The sequence below is a fragment of the Schistocerca serialis genome, chromosome 1 (genome assembly GCF_023864345.2).
Source record: "Schistocerca serialis cubense isolate TAMUIC-IGC-003099 chromosome 1, iqSchSeri2.2, whole genome shotgun sequence".
Taxonomy (NCBI): domain Eukaryota; kingdom Metazoa; phylum Arthropoda; class Insecta; order Orthoptera; family Acrididae; genus Schistocerca; species Schistocerca serialis.
In genome coordinates this window covers 342,378,000-342,398,071 of record NC_064638.1, presented here as the reverse complement: position 1 = coordinate 342,398,071, position 20,072 = coordinate 342,378,000, and the positions used below count along the sequence as shown (strand labels likewise).

The window sequence follows — 20,072 nt, the reverse complement described above, 5'->3', positions numbered from 1 at the left end:
TTAATACCAATAAACTAAAGTAAGAATGGCAAGTTCACCAAGGAAACCCAGGTTTCAGGAAAACTTTCAAACAGACCCCCATATTATAAAACAAAATGATTGTGACAGACCTTGACAAATGAGGAAGTCTATAAACAGTGTGCAAAGTGAAAAATAAAGTTTCAGCAGCTTTGGATGAACTAAAATTTGTCTGATTAAGGACTGCTGAGAGAGTCTAACATCACCAGTAGTTAACATTGTAAATCAATCATTCAATCAGGTTTGCTTTCCTAAGTACTTAAAATATACTAAATGATTGCCTATCTTTAAAAAAAAGTGACAGTGAAAATGTAGAGAAGTGTGGGCCACTCCTACTACTATTGCGTTTTGCAAAAATAATAGGAACTATTTAAAAGATGGAATTTATGAGCTATTTCAATAAATAACATCCACTTTCCAATGAGCAAGTTTGGATCCCATTAGGGAAAGACACTGAACTGGCAACACTATACCTCACAAAACATGTCCTAAAAGCATTGGATAAATGGAACTGTTTGACATTTATATTCCTTGGTTTTGTGTCACAAAATACTTTAAGTAAGTTAGATGAACTGAAAATAATGGGGGCAGGGTGGAAAAATAGTTCCAATCATATACAGAAAATCTGAGTACAGCTGACTGAAAATAACATATATAAAGTACATCTAACTATATTGAAAATACTTCTGAGTGGTGGAAGAGGAAAGAAGCAAGTGGAGGGAATAGTGGACCAGAATGATGGAGGAGGATAGTCAAGGTTCGAAAAAGGTGTTATATGGGATGATTAAAAGTAAGAGGAAGAATGGTATGACAGATTATGCTCGAATGGTGAACAAAAGTGGACAAGATGTAAAGAATAAGGAGGAACTCAAGAATATGTGGAAGGAGTATTTCAAAAACTCCTGAATGCAGATGGAGACCCAGATGAGGACGAACAAGCCAAGGAGAAAAAAGAGGAGGAACAGCAAATGGAAAAAGACCTTACATGGAGAGAAGTGGAAGAGGCATTGGACAAGATGAAGGGAGGGAAGTCACCAGATCTGGATGAGCTAAGTGTAGAGATGGCGAGAGCAGCAGGAGAGGTGGGGATACAATAGCTATATCGAGTAATGAAAATTGTGTGGAGACAGAAGATGATCCCAGAAGACTGGAAGAAGGGAATAATTGTCCCAATCTTTAAGAAGGGAAATAGAAAAGAGTGCAAGAACTATCAGAGGATAACATTGATGAGCCATTGTGCAAAGATTTTTGAGAAAATTTTGGAAGCACCAATTCAGGAAAAATTGGGTGGAAGAATGAGAGAAGAGCAACATGGCTTCAGAACAGGAAGGTCCACAGTGGATCTAATTTTTGCTGCAAGACAACTGCAGGAACAGCACTATGAATATGGAATATATCTACTAATGGCCTTCCTGGACATTGAAAAAGCATATGATAGTGTACGTAGAAGCAAAGTGTGGAACGCCCTGGAGAACAGAGGAGTAGCAAAACAGATTATTTGGAAGATAAGAGAAATATACTATGGAAGTGTGAGCTGTGTGAAAGTGTGAGGAGAGAGATCAGTTTGGATTTAACAGAGGAATGGCTTGAGGCAGGGAAGAGCACTTTCACCATTACTCTTCATTGTAGTGATGGATGATGAGTACAGTAGCACAAGTAATTGGTGAAAGGAAGATGAAAGCTATGGTGTTTGCAGATGATCTGATGGTTGGGGGAATAAGGAGGAGGAAGTACAAGAGCAGTTGGATGTATGGTAATGGACAGTACAAGAATAAGTGATGAAATTTAGAATAAGTAAGGCAGAGATGATTATCACAACAAGAAAGAAGGAGAGAGGAACAATGGGAAAAACAATTGGTAGGAAATGATTGAGGTGAGTGGAGAGTTTCAAGTACCTAGGAAGCCTGATACAGGAAAATGGAAAAAACGACAGCAAAATAAACGAGTGGGGGAGAAAAGCAAAAGCATTTTGGAAGAGTGCCAGAAGCCTGATATGGAGCAAGGATGTACCCCAAATTATTAAGAAGGTTATATACCAGTCATACTATGTCCCGATCCTAACATATGCATCATAACCTGGGTTAAGAAGGGAAGAGAGAAAAGCAAAGTACAAGCCAGTGAGATGAAATTCTTGAGAAACAGTATTGGAGTGACAAAGATAGACAGGTTAAGAAAGGAGAGGATCAGAGAGTTAATGAAAGTGGAACCATTACATGAGGAGATAGAGAAATCAAGGCTGAGATGGTATGGACATGTTAAGAGAATGGAGGAGAAGAGGATACCTAGGAGGATACATCAGATGAAACTGGAAGGAAAGAGATCAAGGGGAAGACCAAGAGACAGATGGGTGAAACGAGTCGAGGAATGCGTCCAGAAGAAGGGAGAAGACTGGACCAAGGTGAAGACGGAGAGATGGTGGCAAGACAGAAGACAATGGAGAGGCCTATGTTCCACAAAGACCTGGCCAGAGGCTGGGAACTGTCCATGATGATGATGATGACTTCTGACCCTAATACAGGAGTGGCACAGTGTAGTCTGCTAGGTCCAGTTCTCTTCCTAATTTACTTTAATGACTTCCCACAAAGCATCAGGCATGGGCAAACAATATTGCATGGAAATGACTCTAATGTACTGATCACTCACAAGTCACCACAAATGCTAAGAGGGAAAGCTGAAGAAACACTTAGCAGTGTATATAAGTGAGAGGCAAACAATAAAATCACACCTGATAGAAAGAAAATGAGCACTATGAAGTTCTTCATAAACAAAGAACCAGATTATAAGAACTGAAAATAAATAATGAATTCATAAAATGAGTGGAAAGCACAAAATTTCTTGGAATGCATGTTGACTATCAATCTAGGTTGGAAGTAAATGTGAAAATACTTAATAATGGAATCACTACAGTAAGTTATGCACTCCAAATTTTACATAAAAAATACTGACTGCTGTATCAAAATTTATTTAGTACATGATTATGAAACTTGAAATAGCTATAATTTACATCTAGAGAGAAAAATAAAGTTAGAACTGAGCAAATTTTATTGTACCATGCCATCAAATCATATAGAAATTGACACAGTTTCTAAATGACATGGACACTATCTGCTCTTTCAGAACAGAACTACAAAATTATTTACAAAATAAATTTTTATATGATAACAAAGTATCAGAATTAAAACAGATTATTTTATCTAAGAAAGTTCTGTGTTATCATATATATGGAAATAATAAGTATATCTAAAAACAAAGATGATGTGACTTACCAAACAAAAGTGCTGGCAGGTCGATAGACACACAAACAAACACAAACATACACACAAAATTCAAGCTTTCGCAACAAACGGTTGCTTCATCAGGAAAGAGGGAAGGAGAGGGAAAGACGAAAGGATGTGGATTTTAAGGGAGAGGGTAAGGAGTCATTCCAATCTCGGGAGTGGAAAGACTTACCTTAGGGGGAAAAAAGGACAGGTATACACTCACACACACACACATATCCATCTGCACATACACAGACACAAGCAGACATTTGTAAAGGCAAAGAGTTTGGGCAGAGATGTCAGTCGAGGTGGGAGTACAGAGGCAAAGATCTTGTTGAAAGACAGGTGAGGTATGAGCGGCGGCAAATTGAAATTAGCGGAGATTGAGACCTGGCGGATAACGAGAAGAGAGGATACACTGAAGGGCATGTTCCCATCTCCAGAGTTCTGACAGGTTGGTGTTAGTGGGAAGTATCCAGATAACCCGGACGGTGTAACACTGTGCCAAGATGTGCTGGCCAAGCACCAAGGCATGTTTAGCCACAGGGTGATCCTCATTACCAACAAACACTGTCTGCCTGTGTCCATTCATGCAAATGGACAGTTTGTTGCTGGTCATTCCCACATAGAAAGCTTCACAGTGTAGGCAGGTCAGTTGGTAAATCACGTGGGTGCTTTCACACGTGGCTCTGCCTTTGATCGTGTACACCTTCCGGGTTACAGGACTGGAGTAGGTGGTGGTGGGTGGGTGCATGGGACAGGTTTTACACCGGGGGTGGTTACAAGGGTAGGAGCCAGAGGGTAGGGAAGGTGGTTTGGGGATTTCATAGGGATGAACTAAGAGGTTACGAAGGTTAGGTGGACGGCAGAAAGACACTCTTGGTGGAGTGGGGAGGATTTCATGAAGGATGGATCTCATTTCAGGGCAGGATTTGAGGAAGTCGTATCCCTGCTGGAGAACCACATTCAGAGTCTGATCCAGTCCTGGAAAGTATCCTGTCACAAGTGGGGCGCTTTTGGGGTTCTTCTGTGGGAGGTTCTGGGTTTGAGGAGATGAGGAAGTGGCTCTAGTTATTTGCTTCTGTACCAGGTCGGGAGGGTAGTTGCGGGATGCGAAAGCTGTTTTCAGGTTGTTGGTGTAATGATTCAGGGATTCTGGACAGGAGCAGATTCGTTTGCCATGAAGACGTAGGCTGTAGGGAAGAGGCCGTTTGATGTGGAATGGGTGGCAGCTGTCATAATGGAGGTACTGTTGCTTGTTGGTGGGTTTGATATGGACGGACGTGTGAAGCTGGCCATTGGACAGGTGGAGGTCAACGTCAAGGAAAGTGGCATGGGATTTGGAGTAGGACCAGGTGAACCTGATGGAACCAAAGGAGCTGAGGTTGGAGAGGAAATTCTGGAGTTCTTCTTCACTGTGAGTCCAGATCATGAAGATGTCATCAATAAATCTGTACCAAACTTTGGGTTAGCAAGCCTGGGTAACCAAGAAGGCTTCCTCTAAGCGACCCATGAATAGGGTGGCATACGAGGGGGCCATCCTGGTACCCATGGCTGTTCCCGTTAATTGTTGGTATGTCTGGCCTTCGAAAGTGAAGAAGTTGTGGGTCAGGATGAAGCTGGCTAAGGTAATGAGGAAAGAGGTTTTAGGTAGGGTGGCAGGTGATCGGCGTGAAAGGAAGTGCTCCATCGCAGCGAGGCCCTGGATGTGCGGAATATTTGTGTATAAGGAAGTGGCATCAATGGTTACAAGGATGGTTTCAGGGGGTAACAGACTGGGTAAGGATTCCAGGTGTTTGAGAAAGTGGTTGGTGTCTTTGATAAAGGATGGGAGACTGCATGTAATGGGTTGAAGGTGTTGATCTACGTAGGCAGAGATACGTTCTGTGGGGGCTTGGTAACCAGCTACAATGGGATGGCCAGGATGATTGGGTTTGTTAGGGGGCCTAAGGTTCTGAGGATTCCTTGAAGCTCCACCTGGACATCAGGAATGGGATTACCTTGGCAAACTTTGTATGTGGTGTTGTCTGAAGGCTGACGTAGTCCCTCAGCCACATACTCACGACGATCAAGTACCACGGTAGTGGAACCCTTGTCCGCCGGAAGAATGACGATGGATCGGTCAGCCTTCAGATCACGGATAGCCTGGGCTTCAGCAGTGGTGATGTTGGGAGTAGGATTAAGGTTTTTTAAGAAGGATTGAGAGGCAAGAATGGAAGTCAGAAATTCCTGGAAAGTTTGGAGAGGGTGATTTTGAGGAAGAAGAGGTGGGTCCCGCTGTGACGGAGGACGGAACTGTTCCAGACAGGGTTCAATTTGGATAGTGTCTCGGGGAGTTGGATCATTAGGAGTGGGATTAGGATCATTTTTCTTCGTGGCAAAGTGATATTTCCAGCAGAGAGTACGAGTGTAGGACAGTAAATCTTTGACAAGGGCTGTTTGGTTGAATCTGGGAGTGGGGCTGAAGGTGAGGCCTTTGGATAGGACAGAGGTTTCGGATTGGGAGAGAGGTTTGGAGGAAAGGTTAACTACTGAATTAGGGTGTTGTGGTTCCAGATTGTGTTGATTGGAATTTTCAGGTTTTGGGGGGAATGGAGCTGGAAGTGGGAGATTGAGTAGATGGGAGAGACTAGGTCTGTGGGCAACGAGAAGAGGTTGAGGTTTGCTGGAAAGGTTGTGAAGGGTGAGTGAGTTGCCTTTCCGGAGGTGGGAAACCAGGAGATTGGATAGTTTCTTGAGGTGGATGGTGGCATGCTGTTCTAATTTGCGGTTGACCTGTAGGAGGATGCTCTGAACAGCCAGTGTGGATGTGGGAGAGGAAAGATTGAGGACTTTTATTAAGGATAGGAGTTGGTGGGTGTGTTCATTGGCTGAGTTGATGTGTAGGTGAAGGATTAGCTGGGTGAGGGCAATGGATTGTTCAGTTTGGAACTGGTATAGGGACTGATGGAAAGAAGGGTTACAGTCAGAGATGGGAACTTTAAGTGTGAGGCCTTTGGGGGTAATGCCAAATATCAGACAAGCCTGAGAAAATAAAATATGGGAGTGTAATCTGGCTAGGGCGAAGGCATGTTTGCGGAGGGAATGTAAATAAAACTTAATGGGGTCATTGTGGGGATGTTGTGAGGGTGACATGGTATTAGAAGGTGGAAAGTGTAACATGAGGCTGAAATGAAAATGAAAATAAAAACATATCTCTGCCTACGTAGATCAACACCTTCAACCCATTACATGCAGTTTCCCATCCTTCATTAAAGACACCAACCACTTTCTCAAATGCCTGGAATCCTTACCCAGTCTGTTACCCCCTGAAACCATCCTTGTAACCATTGATGCCACTTCCTTATACACAAATATTCCGCACGTCCAGGGCCTCGCTGCGATGGAGCACTTCCTTTCACGCCGATCACCTGCCACCCTACCTAAAACCTCTTTCCTCATTACCTTAGCCAGCTTCATCCTGACCCACAACTTCTTCACTTTCGAAGGCCAGACATACCAACAATTAATGGGAACAGCCATGGGTACCAGGATGGCCCCCTCGTATGCCACCCTATTCATGGGTCGCTTAGAGGAAGCCTTCTTGGTTACCCAGGCTTGCCAACCCAAAGTTTGGTACAGATTTATTGATGACATCTTCAAGATCTGGACTCACAGTGAAGAAGAACTCCAGAATTTCCTCTCCAACCTCAACTCCGTTGGTTCCATCAGGTTCACTTGGTCCTACTCCAAATCCCATGCCACTTTCCTTGACGTTGACCTCCACCTGTCCAATGGCTGGCTTCACACATCCGTCCACATCAAACCCACCAACAAGCAACAGTACCTCCATTATGACAGCTGCCACCCATTCCACATCAAACGGTCCCTTCCCTACAGCCTACGTCTTCGTGGCAAACGAATCTGCTCCAATCCAGAATCCCTGAACCATTACACCAACAACCTGAAAACAGCTTTCGCATCCCGCAACTACCCTCCCGACCTGGTACAGAAGCAAATAACTAGAGCCACTTCCTCATCTCCTCAAACCCAGAACCTCCCACAGAAGAACCCCAAAAGTGCCCCACTTGTGACAGGATACTTTCCAGGACTGGATCAAACTCTGAATGTGGTTCTCCAGCAGGGATACGACTTCCTCAAATCCTGCCCTGAAATGAGATCCATCCTTCATGAAATCCTCCCCACTCCACCAAGAGTGTCTTTCCGCCATCCACCTAACCTTCGTAACCTCTTAGTTCATCCCTATGAAATCCCCAAACCACCTTCCCTAGTGTACACGATCAAAGGCAGAGCCACATGAGAAAGCACCCACGTGATTTACCAACTGACCTGCCTACACTGTGAAGCTTTCTATGTGGGAATGACCAGCAACAAACTGTCCATTTGCATGAATGGACACAGGCAGACAGTGTTTGTTGGTAATGAAGATCACCCTGTGGCTAAACAAGCCTTGGTGCATGGCCAGCACATCTTGGCACAGTGTTACACCGTCCGGGTTATCTGGATACTTCCCACTAACACCAACCTGTCAGAACTCCGGAGATGGGAACTTGCCCTTCAGTATATCCTCTCTTGTCGTTATATGCCAGGTCTCAGTCTCCACTAATTTCAATTTGCAACCACTCATACCTCACCTGTCTTTCAACAACATCTTTGCCTCTGTACTCCCACCTCGACTGACATCTCTGCCCAAACTCTTTGCCTTTACAAATGTCTGCTTGTGTCTGTGTATATGCAGATGGATATGTGTGTGTGTGCGAGTGTATACCTGTCCTTTTTCCCCCCTAAGGTAAGTCTTTCCACTCCTGGGATTGGAATGACTCCTTACCCTCTCCCTTAAAACCCACATCCTTTCGTCTTTCCCTCTGCTTCCCTCTTTCCTGATGAAGCAACCGTTTGTTGCGATAGCTTGAATTTTGTGTGTATGTTTGTGTTTGTTTGTGTGTCTATCAACCTGCCAGCACTTTCGTTTGGTAAGTCACATCATCTTTGTTTTTAGATATATTTTTCCCAAGTGGAATGTTTCCCTCCATCATTAATTTGAAATAATAAATATTTGAGACAAAAAACAAATGTATTTAGATTAAAAGAAAATTTGTTGTCAATTATTGTGTAAGAAATTATTTTTAAGCAGTTAATTTTTCAATGTTTTTGATGATGAAATGTTTACAGTGTCACTTGTTTCAAGAATTAAGAAAGAAATCATTCAGTCAATCAATGGTGTCATATCTAGGATGAATTTTTATTCTGCAAAAACTAAGGTTCAAACAATTGCTCATAGATAATCAGCTTTGTCTCAGAAGCCACTAGTACATATAATTTACTAGTATTGCAAAATTATAGGAAAAAAGATTATTACTAAGTTGTTCCATAGAGCCATTAGAACTTACAAAAATAATTTATAGTTAATAGTCATTCGTTAACCTATGATGAGTGACTATAATGTGTTTCTCTGAACCAGAGGTTTTGAAAAATTGGTAATATCCTCTTTCACTCTCCAACTAAGCATATACTTCTTTTCAAACTTCCTGATAAACTGAAAGTGTGTGGTGGATTTGATGTGAACCCTGAACTCTGCCGTTCATAGACAATGCTCTTACTGACTGAGTTATTCTGACAAGGTCGTGGTTGAACTGCCTGTTTGTGACAATATATCAGACTTCATCTTCCTTTTTTTCAGTTTATATAATAAATAAAAATAAATATCATTGGTACTGACCTGAAATGAAATATTTTAGTAATGTTTTCAGTGTATTTATTGCTTACAAACAATGTCCGTTTTAATATTGCTTCTTGACCTAAACATATCTAATGGTTTAGGAGACTTAACATGTATCAATTGCACTCTTGAATACATTTTGTGTAATATTTCCAGCCCCCTGTGGCCAAGCAACCATGGGATGGTGTAAGAGATGCTTTGGCAGCTGGCTCAATGTGTGTCCAATTGGATACTGCAGCTGATAGAGGACAGGAAGACTGCCTGTTTCTGAATGTATATACACCTGAGGTAAGATTGTTAGGTCAGCTTCGGCAAAGTCTAATTATTTATCTTAAGCATTTTTGACAGTAAAGTCTACCGAATAAATTTGGATGAGGGTAACTGAATTGTTTATTTTGCCATGTGAACATATTTGAAGAACTACAGTTTACATTGATCTCTAACAACCAAATAAACAACATTTCAAGCTACTGGTTGCAGTTGTTTTGAGAGCTGTCACTCCAATAATAACGCTTGAGTCCTAACAAAATTTACACTGGTGATGTGTAGCTACTTACAGTATGAAAGAGACACTACTGTAAGCACTTTGCCAATAACTGTGAGTAATATTCTGAAGAATATTTCTAAATAATTGAAGTGAATCATTAATGGTCACAACAAATTACATTTTTATTGCTGTCTTCTCCTTAACATGTTTTCTGATCATTACTTGGTCACAAAGAAACTGGGAATGAGACTCCATGTCTATGAAAATTATTATGGGTTCACCAACCATTTGTGGCAGATCATCATTTGCTTTTAGTTATCAATAATGTTATGATCTTGCAAATTCTGTAATTGGGGACACTAATCACAAATGAGGAAAGACTATTGCTTACCTACTACTTATTGATTACTGACACATAGGCAATGTAATGGAAAATTATTTTCGTCATTTGTATGAGTTTTTGTGTGTATTCAGGTATGGAAAAATAATGTGTGTTTGCTTGAACTAGAGATATGAAATTGCTTATTCTAAGGTCTGATGTGTATCTGTGTGCTACCCATCTACCAGTTGCAGGAGAAATTCTGTCTTTCCTCATTACTGGGTGAAACTTGATATTGACAGTAGTGAGATTTTTAGGAAAAATTTAAGTGTATACCAGGATGATAGACAAATGGAAAAAGGAGGAGGCGTATTTGTCGCAGTAGACAAGAAACTCAAATCCACTGAGATGGAAACTGAAGTTGCATGTGATACTGTTTGGGCAAGACTCAGTATCAGAGGTTAACATAAAATGATAATTGGATCATCCTATCACCCCCCCCCCCCCCCCCCCTTAACTTAAGAGGTAACCTCAGTTCACTTGTATGTTAGATCCCTAATCGTACTGTAATCATCAGTGGAGACTTTAATCATCCAACCATCAATTAGGAAAACAATAGTTTTGTTACTGATGGATGTGATAAGACATCCTGGAAAACTTTACTAAATGCCTTCTCTGGAAACTACCTAGAACAGATTCTTAGGAACCCCACTCATGATGGAAATATATTTGATCTAATAGCAACAATTAGACCTCATCTCTTTGAGATGTCCACATCAAAACTGATTTCAGTGACCATGGCACAGTTGTAGCAACAGTTATTACCAAAATACAAATGACAACTAAAACAAGCAGACAGATATATGTGTTCAGTACACCAGATAAAAAATCTGATTGAAACTCTCAGCACAGGGCAGGAGCATCCAGAGAAATTCCTGCTCAAGTTTAAAAGGATGTTGTTGTTGTTGTGGTCTTCAGTCCTGAGACTGGTTTGATGCAGCTCTCCATGCTACTCTATCCTGTGCAAGCTTTTTCATCTCCCAGTACCTACTGCAACCTACATCCTTCTGAATCTGCTTAGTGTATTCATCTCTTGGTCTCCCTCTACGATTTTTACCCTCCACACTGCCCTCCAATACTAAATTGGTGATCCCTTGATGCCTCAGAACATGTCCTACCAACCGATCCCTTCTTCTGGTCAAGTTGTGCCACAAACTTCTCTTCTCCCCAATCCTATTCAATACTTCCTCATTAGTTATGTGATCTACCCATCTAATCTTCAGCATTCTTCTATAGCACCACATTTCGAAAGCTTCTATTCTCTTCTTGTCCAAACTATTTATCGTCCATGATTCACTTCCATACATGGCTACACTCCATATGAATACTTTCAGAAATGACTTCCTGACACTTAAATCAATACTGGATGTTAACAAATTTCTCTTCTTCAGAAACGCTTTCCTTGCCATTGCCAGTCTACATTTTATATCCTCTCTACTTCGACCATCATCAGTTATTTTGCTCCCCGAATAGCAAAACTCCTTTACTACTTTAAGTGCCTCATTTCCTAATCTAATTCCCTCAGCATCACCCGACTTAATTAGACTACATTCCATTATCCTTGTTTTGCTTTTGTTGATGTTCATCTTATATCCTCCTTTCAAGACACTGTCCATTCCATTCAACTGCTCTTCCAAGTCCTTTGCTGTCCCTGACAGAATTACAATGTCATCGGCGAACCTCAAAGTTTTTATTTCTTCTCCATGAATTTTAATACCTACTCCGAATTTTTCTTTTGTTTCCTTTACTGCTTGCTCAATATACAGATTGAACAACATCGGGGAGAGGCTACAACCCTGTCTTACTCCCTTCCCAAACACTGCTTCCCTTTCATGTCCCTCGACTCTTATAACTGCCATCTGGTTTCTGTACAAATTGTAAATAGCCTTTCGCTCCCTGTATTTTACCCCTGCCACCTTTAGAATTTGAAAGAGAGTATTCCAGTCAACATTGTCAAAAGCTTTCTCTAAGTCTACAAATGCTAGAAACGTAGGTTTGCCTTTCCTTAATCTTTCTTCTAAGATAAGTCGTAAGGTCAGTATTGCCTCACGTGTTCCAGTGTTTCTACGGAATCCAAACTGATCTTCCCCGAGGTTGGCTTCTACTAGTTTTTCCATTCGTCTGTAAAGAATTCGTGTTAGTATTTTGCAGCTGTGACTTATTAAGCTGATAGTTCGGTAATTTTCACATCTATCAACACCTGCAATCTTTGGGATTGGAATTATTATATTCTTCTTGAAGTCTGAGGATATTTCGCCTGTTTCATACATCTTGCTCACAAGATGGTAGAGTTTTGTCAGGACTGGCTCTCCCACGGCCGTCAGTAGTTCCAATGGAATATTGTCTATTCCGGGGGCCTTTTTTCGACTCAGGTCTTTCAGTGCTCTGTCAAACTCTTCACGCAGTATCGTATCTCCCATTTCATCTTCATCTACATCCTCTTCCATTTCCATAATATTGTCCTCAAGTACATCGCCCTTGTATAGACCCTCTATATACTCCTTCCACCTTTCTGCTTTCCCTTCTTTGCTTAGAACTGGGTTTCCATCTGAGCTCTTGATATTCATACAAGTCGTTCTCTTATCTCCAAAGGTCTCTTTAATTTTCCTGTAGGCGGTATCTATCTTACCCCTAGTGAGATAGGCCTCTACATTCTTACATTTGTCCTCTAGCCATTCCTGCTTAGCCATTTTTCACTTCCTGTCGATCTCATTTTTGAGACGTTTGTATTCCTTTTTGCCTGTTTCACTTACTGCATTTTTATATTTTCTCCTTTCATCAATTAAATTCAATATTTCTTCTGTTACCCAAGGATTTCTACTAGTCCTCGTCTTTTTACCTACTTGATCCTCTGCTGCCTTCACTACTTCATCCCTCAAAGCTACCCATTCTTCTTCTACTGTATTTATTTCCCCCATTCCTGTCAATTGCTCTCTTATGCTCTCCCTGAATCTCTGTACAACCTCTGGTTCTTTTAGTTTATCCAGGTCCCATCTCCTTAAATTCCCACCTTTTTGCAGTTTCTTCAGTTTTAATCTACAGGTCATAACCAATAGATTGTGGTCAGAGTCCACATCTGCCCCTGGAAATGTCTTACAATTTAAAACCTGGTTCCTAAATCTCTGTCTTACCATTATATAATCTATCTGATACCTTTTAGTATCTCCAGGGTTCTTCCAGGTATACAACCTTCTTTCATGATTCTTAAACCAAGTGTTAGTTATGATTATGTTGTGCTCTGTGCAAAATTCTACCAGGCGGCTTCCTCTTTCATTTCTGTCCCCCAATCCATATTCACCTACTATGTTTCCTTCTCTCCCTTTTCCTACACTCGAATTCCAGTCACCCATGACTATTAAATTTTCGTCACCCTTCACAATCTGGATAATTTCTTTTATTTCATCATACATTTCTTCAATTTCTTCGTCATCTGCATAGCTAGTTGGCATATAAACTTGTACTACTGTAGTAGGTGTGGGCTTCGTATCTATCTTGGCCACAATAATGCGTTCACTATGCTGTTTGTAGTAGCTTACCCGCATTCCTATTTTCCTATTCATTATTAAACCTACTCCTGCATTACCCCTATTTCATTTTGTGTTTATAACCCTGTAGTCACCTGACCAGAAGTCTTGTTCCTCCTGCCACCAAACTTCACTAATTCCCACTATATCTAACTTCAACCTATCCATTTCCCTTTTTAAATTTTCTAACCTACCTGCCCGATTAAGGGATCTGACATTCCACGCTCCGATCCGTAGAACGCCAGTTTTCTTTCTCCTGATAACGACATCCTCTTGAGTAGTCCCCGCCCGGAGACCCGAATGGGGGACTATTTTACCTCCGGAATATTTTACCCAAGAGGACGCCATCATCATGTAATCATACAGTAAAGCTGCATGCCCTCGGGAAAAATTACGGCTGTAGTTTCCCCTTGTTTTCAGCCGTTCGCAGTACCAGCACAGCAAGGCCGTTTTGGTTATTGTTACAAGGCCAGATCAGTCAATCATCCAGACTGTTGCCCTTGCAACTACTGAAAAGGCTGCTGCCCCTCTTCAGGAACCACACGTTTGTCTGGCCTCTCAACAGATACCCCGCCGTTGTGGTTGCACCTACGGTACGGCTATCTGTATCGCTGAGGCATAAAGGATAGTTGGAATGATATGTATCCAGTAGATTAGATTAGATTTAATTTCATTCCAATTGATCTGTGGTGAGGAGGTCCTCCAGGATGTAGAACATCTCAGAAAAACAATAATACATAACAAATTTATACAAGTAAAACAAATAAGCTAATGTACCTTCCATAGGTCCCAAGTGGAATGATCATCATTTATTTATTTATTCATTTATTAATGGTCACTATATGAAAGGATCATTTTACAACATTCATTTACTAAGATCACATTAATGACTGAATTTAAAATTTAAAAAAATATTTATAAGGTTATAAACATATAATAGAACTAATACCATACTTATTTACAATGAACACATTACTGCACTGATGACAATAATCTCACACAACCAACCCACAGAACTATATCAAATATTTGGGAAACTGAACAAATGCCTGCTGAGTGGAAATGTGCATTAATTCACCCTCTCCACAAAAAAGGTGCAAAAACCGATCCAAATAATTACAGGGGAATTTCACTTCTCTCTGTAATATACAAAATTCTTTCAAAGGCCCTGTTAAACAGTTTAGAAGAACAAGCAGACCAGTTAATAGGAGAGTATCAGGCAGGGTTTCGCAAAGGTTGTTCATGCATTGAACAGATATGGAACTTAAAAGCAATTCTGCAAATGAGAAGACGTAGAAATACTGTGGTGACGTTTGTTGATATTAAAAAGGCTTACGATTCAATAGATAGACAAACATTATTTTACACTTAAAAGGAGTTCAGGATTGACAGGAAACAAACAGATACAACTTCCAAAATTAAATTCATGGGAGCAACATCAGAAGCATTTCATACCAATACAGGTGTTTGCCAAGGAAATGGAATTTCCCCCCTACTGTTTATTATGGTTCTGGAAAAAATTGTGAGGACATCAGAAAAGGAAATAAAAGGAATTCAGCTTGGCATTAAAAAAGAGCAGAGAATTGGGCTGAAGTATCTGGCTTTTGCGGACGATCTTGCCATTCTAACAAACAATAGAGAGGAAGCCAAACTTGCAATGGAAAAACTACACAAAATCTCACAGTAAACTGGGCTACAAATCTCCTACAAGAAAACACAGTACATGGAAAACAAACCTGTAGATAATCTCCCCATTACTACTCAATATGGGAAAGTGGCACAAGTTGCCCACTTCAGATATCTGGAAGAGATAATCCAACCATGAGGACTGAACTCAATAGCTAATAAAGATAGAATCTCCAGATTACAAAAAGAATATAAGCTCACTTGGAATCATTATAATATGAAATCCATTTCTGTCAATGTGAAATTAAGGCATTACAACACAGTAGTCCTGCCAAAAGCACTTTATGCTGCAGAAACTACAGTGATTCATGGTCATATGAAGATCAGAGAGATTGAAAAGCAGGAAAGAAAAATTGTGAGGAAAATATATGGACCAGTGTTTTGGGAAGGAATTTGGATGAAGAGGCCAACTAGAGAGATTTACAAAGATATAGAAACAATAACAGACACCATTAGAAAGAGAAGGATGAAATTTTATGGACATATCAGCAGGATGAATAAAATCATGCTCACAAGACAAATCTTTGAGATAGTAAACAAGAGCAAAAATAAGACAAAGTGGATCACTGAAGAAGAAGAAGACATTAAAGAACTGGGGAACACACAAGACAACATAAACAATAGAGAACAGTTTAGAAACATCATACAGAAACACACACTTAAACAAGAACATATGGAGAACAGAACAGGAAAAATATGCTCGGAAGAGAGAACACAGTGAATGTATGAAGAGAATTTGGGAAGAATGAAGAAAGAAGAAGAAATCATGACAAGCTTTTTATGGCTGCTGGCAAGTTATTGAAAATGTGTGTTCCTGAATAATGCACACCTTTTTGTGCAAGAGTAAGTGACTTTAAATTCTCATGAAGATTATTCGTATTTCTATTGATTCCATGAACTGAGCTGTTGGTTTGAAAAAAGCGGTATATTTTTAATGACAAATTGCATTGAAGAATAAATATATTGGGAAGCAATAGTTAGTATCCCTAGTTCCCTAAACAGGCCTCTGCTGGATGTTCTTGAGTTCACACCACATATAACTCTTATTGCCATTTTTTTGCCCAGAAAACTTTAGCTTGGGTTGATGAATTACACCAAAAAATAATCCCATATAACGTTATGGAGTAAAAGTATGGTAAGAATAGTATGGTAGCTTTTTCATTTTTTTATCCCCTATGTCTGACAGAATTGGCTTACAAATAGAGATTTGTTTAGATGCTTCAGCAGTTTCGTGGTGTGCTCCTCCCACTTGAATTTATTAACAAACTATAATCCCAAGAATATAACACTGTCCACTTCTTCTATCTGCTTGTCATCCTATGTTAGGTATACACTCATGGGACACTCCTTGCAAGTTCTGAACTGCATGTAGTGCGTTTTTTCAAAGTTTAGTGACAAAGAATTGGCTAGGAGCAAGTGATTAATGTCCACAAATATTTTATTAGCTGATCTTTCTAAGATAACACTTGATTTGCTATTTATTGCAATGCTTGTATCATCAGCAATAGAACAGTTTGTAACAGGAAGAAACCCCTATGGTATACAGTCATTGTAAATAAACTTCTAATGAAACAACAATTGCTGTGTAATAGATGTAAAACAAAGTGTAGGGCTTTAGATAGAGAGATGCTGAATGAAACGTGTTTGGCTGTCAAGAGAGAAATGAATGATGTCTTCAATGACTACTGTAGCAGAATATTGTCAAGTGGTCTTTCACAGAACGCAAAGAAATTCTACTTGTATGTAAAGGCAGAAAGTGGCACCAAAGTTTGTATCCAGACTCTAATGAATGAAACAGGAACTGAAATTGAGGGTTGCAAAGTAAAAGCTGAAAGGCTTAATTCTGTTTTTAAATGTTCCTTTACAAAGGAAAACACAGGAGAATCATCCCAATATAATTCTCATACTATTGGAAAGATAAGTGATATATGTGTTAGTGTCAGTGGTGTTGAGAAACATCTGAAATCGTTAAAATTGAACAAAGCTCTAGGCCCCGATGCAATCCTTGTCACAAAATATACTGAATTAGCCCCTTTTCTAACTATAATCTATTATTAGGGACAGGAAAAAATCGGCTTTACTTTATGGCCTAAATTTGTGTTATTTTTTGCACTTTTCATTGTTATTTGTTGGTGTTATTTTCTGGCAAGCTTTTTACATTATCAGTTATCTATTTTTGTCATACTTAGCCATTTTTCAATGCTATGTTGAAAATGGAACTATTCCTAAGATAGAATGGGCCAAACATGAGACAAGTGTAGAGAAAAATTATTTTAACAAAAAATTTTGACACAAAGAATTATTTAAAAACAAACACCAAAGGTAAAAATGAAAACAACGTTATGATGCAGATATTTTATTGATGACATGTTTCCTGCTTTTTCATATTGTTCTTGTGCTGTGAAGACCACAGAAGCCGGTCTCCGCAGCTCAAGAATGATCTGAAGACTCGCAAGGAGTGTGAAACATGTCATCAATAAAGTATTTGCAGCAGAGACTATTATTTAAATTTTTAACATTTGTATACTGTTGCCGTGCCTCGCCACAATGGTGTGGAGTGATATATGTATTTTAAATACTGGGAAAAAATTATTTATCAATGATGTATCCAGCACATTAAAAAATATACAGAACTTCCTTTTTTTCAGGTCCACAATCAATTTTTGACACTCGATAATTTTTCTCATTGACTTAAATATTTATGTTAAATGGTTGGAATTTCTTATGGAATAGCAGTAGTGAAACTTTTTTATTTTAATGTAAAAAAAAACTCTGCCTTTGCAATGCTATTCTTAATAAATAAAATGTCTTGGCTGCATCCCCAGGAGATTTTACTATATGAATACCACCAAGAAAGCTTGCAGGTTAGTTTTTAAGTATTCCTAAGTAACAAAATACTTATAAACATTTACAAAAGTTATTTAACTTGGGTTAAAAATAAGACAAAATTTGATTTTCTTAATTTTTTTAATGTTCACTCTGATGTTGCTTGGAAACAGTTTATAGTATGTTTCAGTACACTTTTTGAGTTTTAAATTCCATTTTCCATCAGTAACACAGTCTTTTAATAGAAAAATGCTTTCTTTTAATGTAGTATCTTTTTTTTAACACACATATACAACTGGTAGTAAGACTCGTTTGTGTACTGCATTTTCAGCTGTTTTTACCAAGATCTGGACAATGGGGTGCAAACAGACAAAACATGTGATGTGCTTACCTTACTATTAACAATGAAGTGTAAACATGAAATATCCTAATGCAAGAACTGCAATAGCTTCCAAACGATTGAAAAATGCACCACAAACAAAACACGAGACAAGTGAAGTGTACCTCACTCTTACTCAGACAGCTGTGCGCATCCGCGAATCTGGCAGCTTGACAGCATCAGAAAATTTTTACTGGATAGATGCTGGCTGCTTTCTCTCACTGTTTGTACACCAAGCAGCCACACTCCAAGTAGCCAGAAGCAGGAGTAGGTGCTGCTTATATGCAGTTTCAGTTCTGGCGTGCACGGCAAGCTGTCTGGTAACTGCTTAAACAAAACTTATTTCAATGAAATTTGAAAATAATCATATTGATATTAATTAAAGTTTTTATAAGTTAATACACTCAAAAAAATACGCACTCATTCGCAAGGGTTGGCAGCGAGCATACACCAAACAGTTGTCCTGCCAATGAATGGTCTCTGTAAACTTGACTAATGGCTTAAACACAATCATGTACAATATTAACATGGTTTGCGTACTAGGATGATTTGAGAAAGGGTTCTGATACGTGAAACTGATCATCAATTAAACAAAAGTAACTGAATTTTGCAACTTTTGCTGTTTTCTACATCAAATTGATTAACTCAAGTTGCTGTCCTGTTATTAACACAGTGTGCTGGAAATCCATAAATGAATTTTATAGCTGCCCATTTCTGTCATAGAAATTAACACTGTCCTGTAAGATACCTGCCTCACCAACCATTCGGAACTCATGACATATTGGGAAATAAACACCCAAATATTTATTTCATTCTTCGATCTCTAATCAGACGGAAATGCATATTTGTATTACATTTTCGGGTTTTTTCCTTTACTCTTACTGTGAAAAGTGGTAGAGTTGTAAGCTCAATGATTGATGACAATGTTGGCACTCACCCTGCTTCCAAATACTTGCATTAGATTCATAACAGAAGACCCAGACTGTGTCGACAACGCTACGATGGAAAATATATATATATATATATATATATATATATATATATATATATATATATATATATATATATATATATATATAGCAAGGAGAAATTTGGGAAAATTTCGAAAAAACGTGTAAATGTATTAAAATACATGCATTTACACACACATATCACCAATGTTTATTAATATATATATATCACAATCATGTACAATATTAACATGGTTTGCGTACTAGGATGATTTGAGAAAGGGTTTTGATATGTGAAACTGATCATCAATTAAACAAAAGTAACTGCTGCATTATTAATCATATTTAATAAACATTGGTGATGTGTTGTGTTTGTGACAGATTTTTATTGCACCATTGCTTTGAGACAGCACACTGTGGCACATACACTGCAAAAAAAAAAAAAAGTAATCGAAATTCACAGTGGTCGTTCGTACGCGCTCTCAAACATCAATAGTCAAAAGGCCACTAGTTATGTCATGACTGCAAAAAGTAGTGCTACAGTTGAACATAGAACATTTCAACATGAAATGTCATTAGATATATGACACTTCTTATGACGACACAAAGAAATTTTGTTGAAAAGCTCCAATTTTGCATTACTTCCTTAAAAACCGTCAAATTTGCATTACCTCCTTAAAAACAACTGAATTCATGTTATTTCCTTATAAACCACCAAATTCATGTTATTCATTGCGTTATCATTTAAACGAATTTTTCCTGTCCCTAGTGATGTCATACACCCCGTCCGCACTACCTGTTCTGCTCTATCAGCTTGTTCATCTATCCATCTTCTGTGGTCTCT

General features: G+C 39.2%; 1 protein-coding gene across 1 annotated transcript in view; it reads left to right on the top strand.

The window, feature by feature from the left end:
* The window catches only part of LOC126471821 (esterase FE4-like), a 50,675-nt gene that overhangs the window by 17,297 nt on the left and 13,306 nt on the right, over positions 1-20,072 (top strand). The window contains exon 5 of the mRNA XM_050099896.1: positions 9,154-9,285. Coding sequence (XP_049955853.1) covers positions 9,154-9,285 — 132 coding nt within the window. The remainder of the gene's footprint in view (positions 1-9,153; positions 9,286-20,072) is intronic.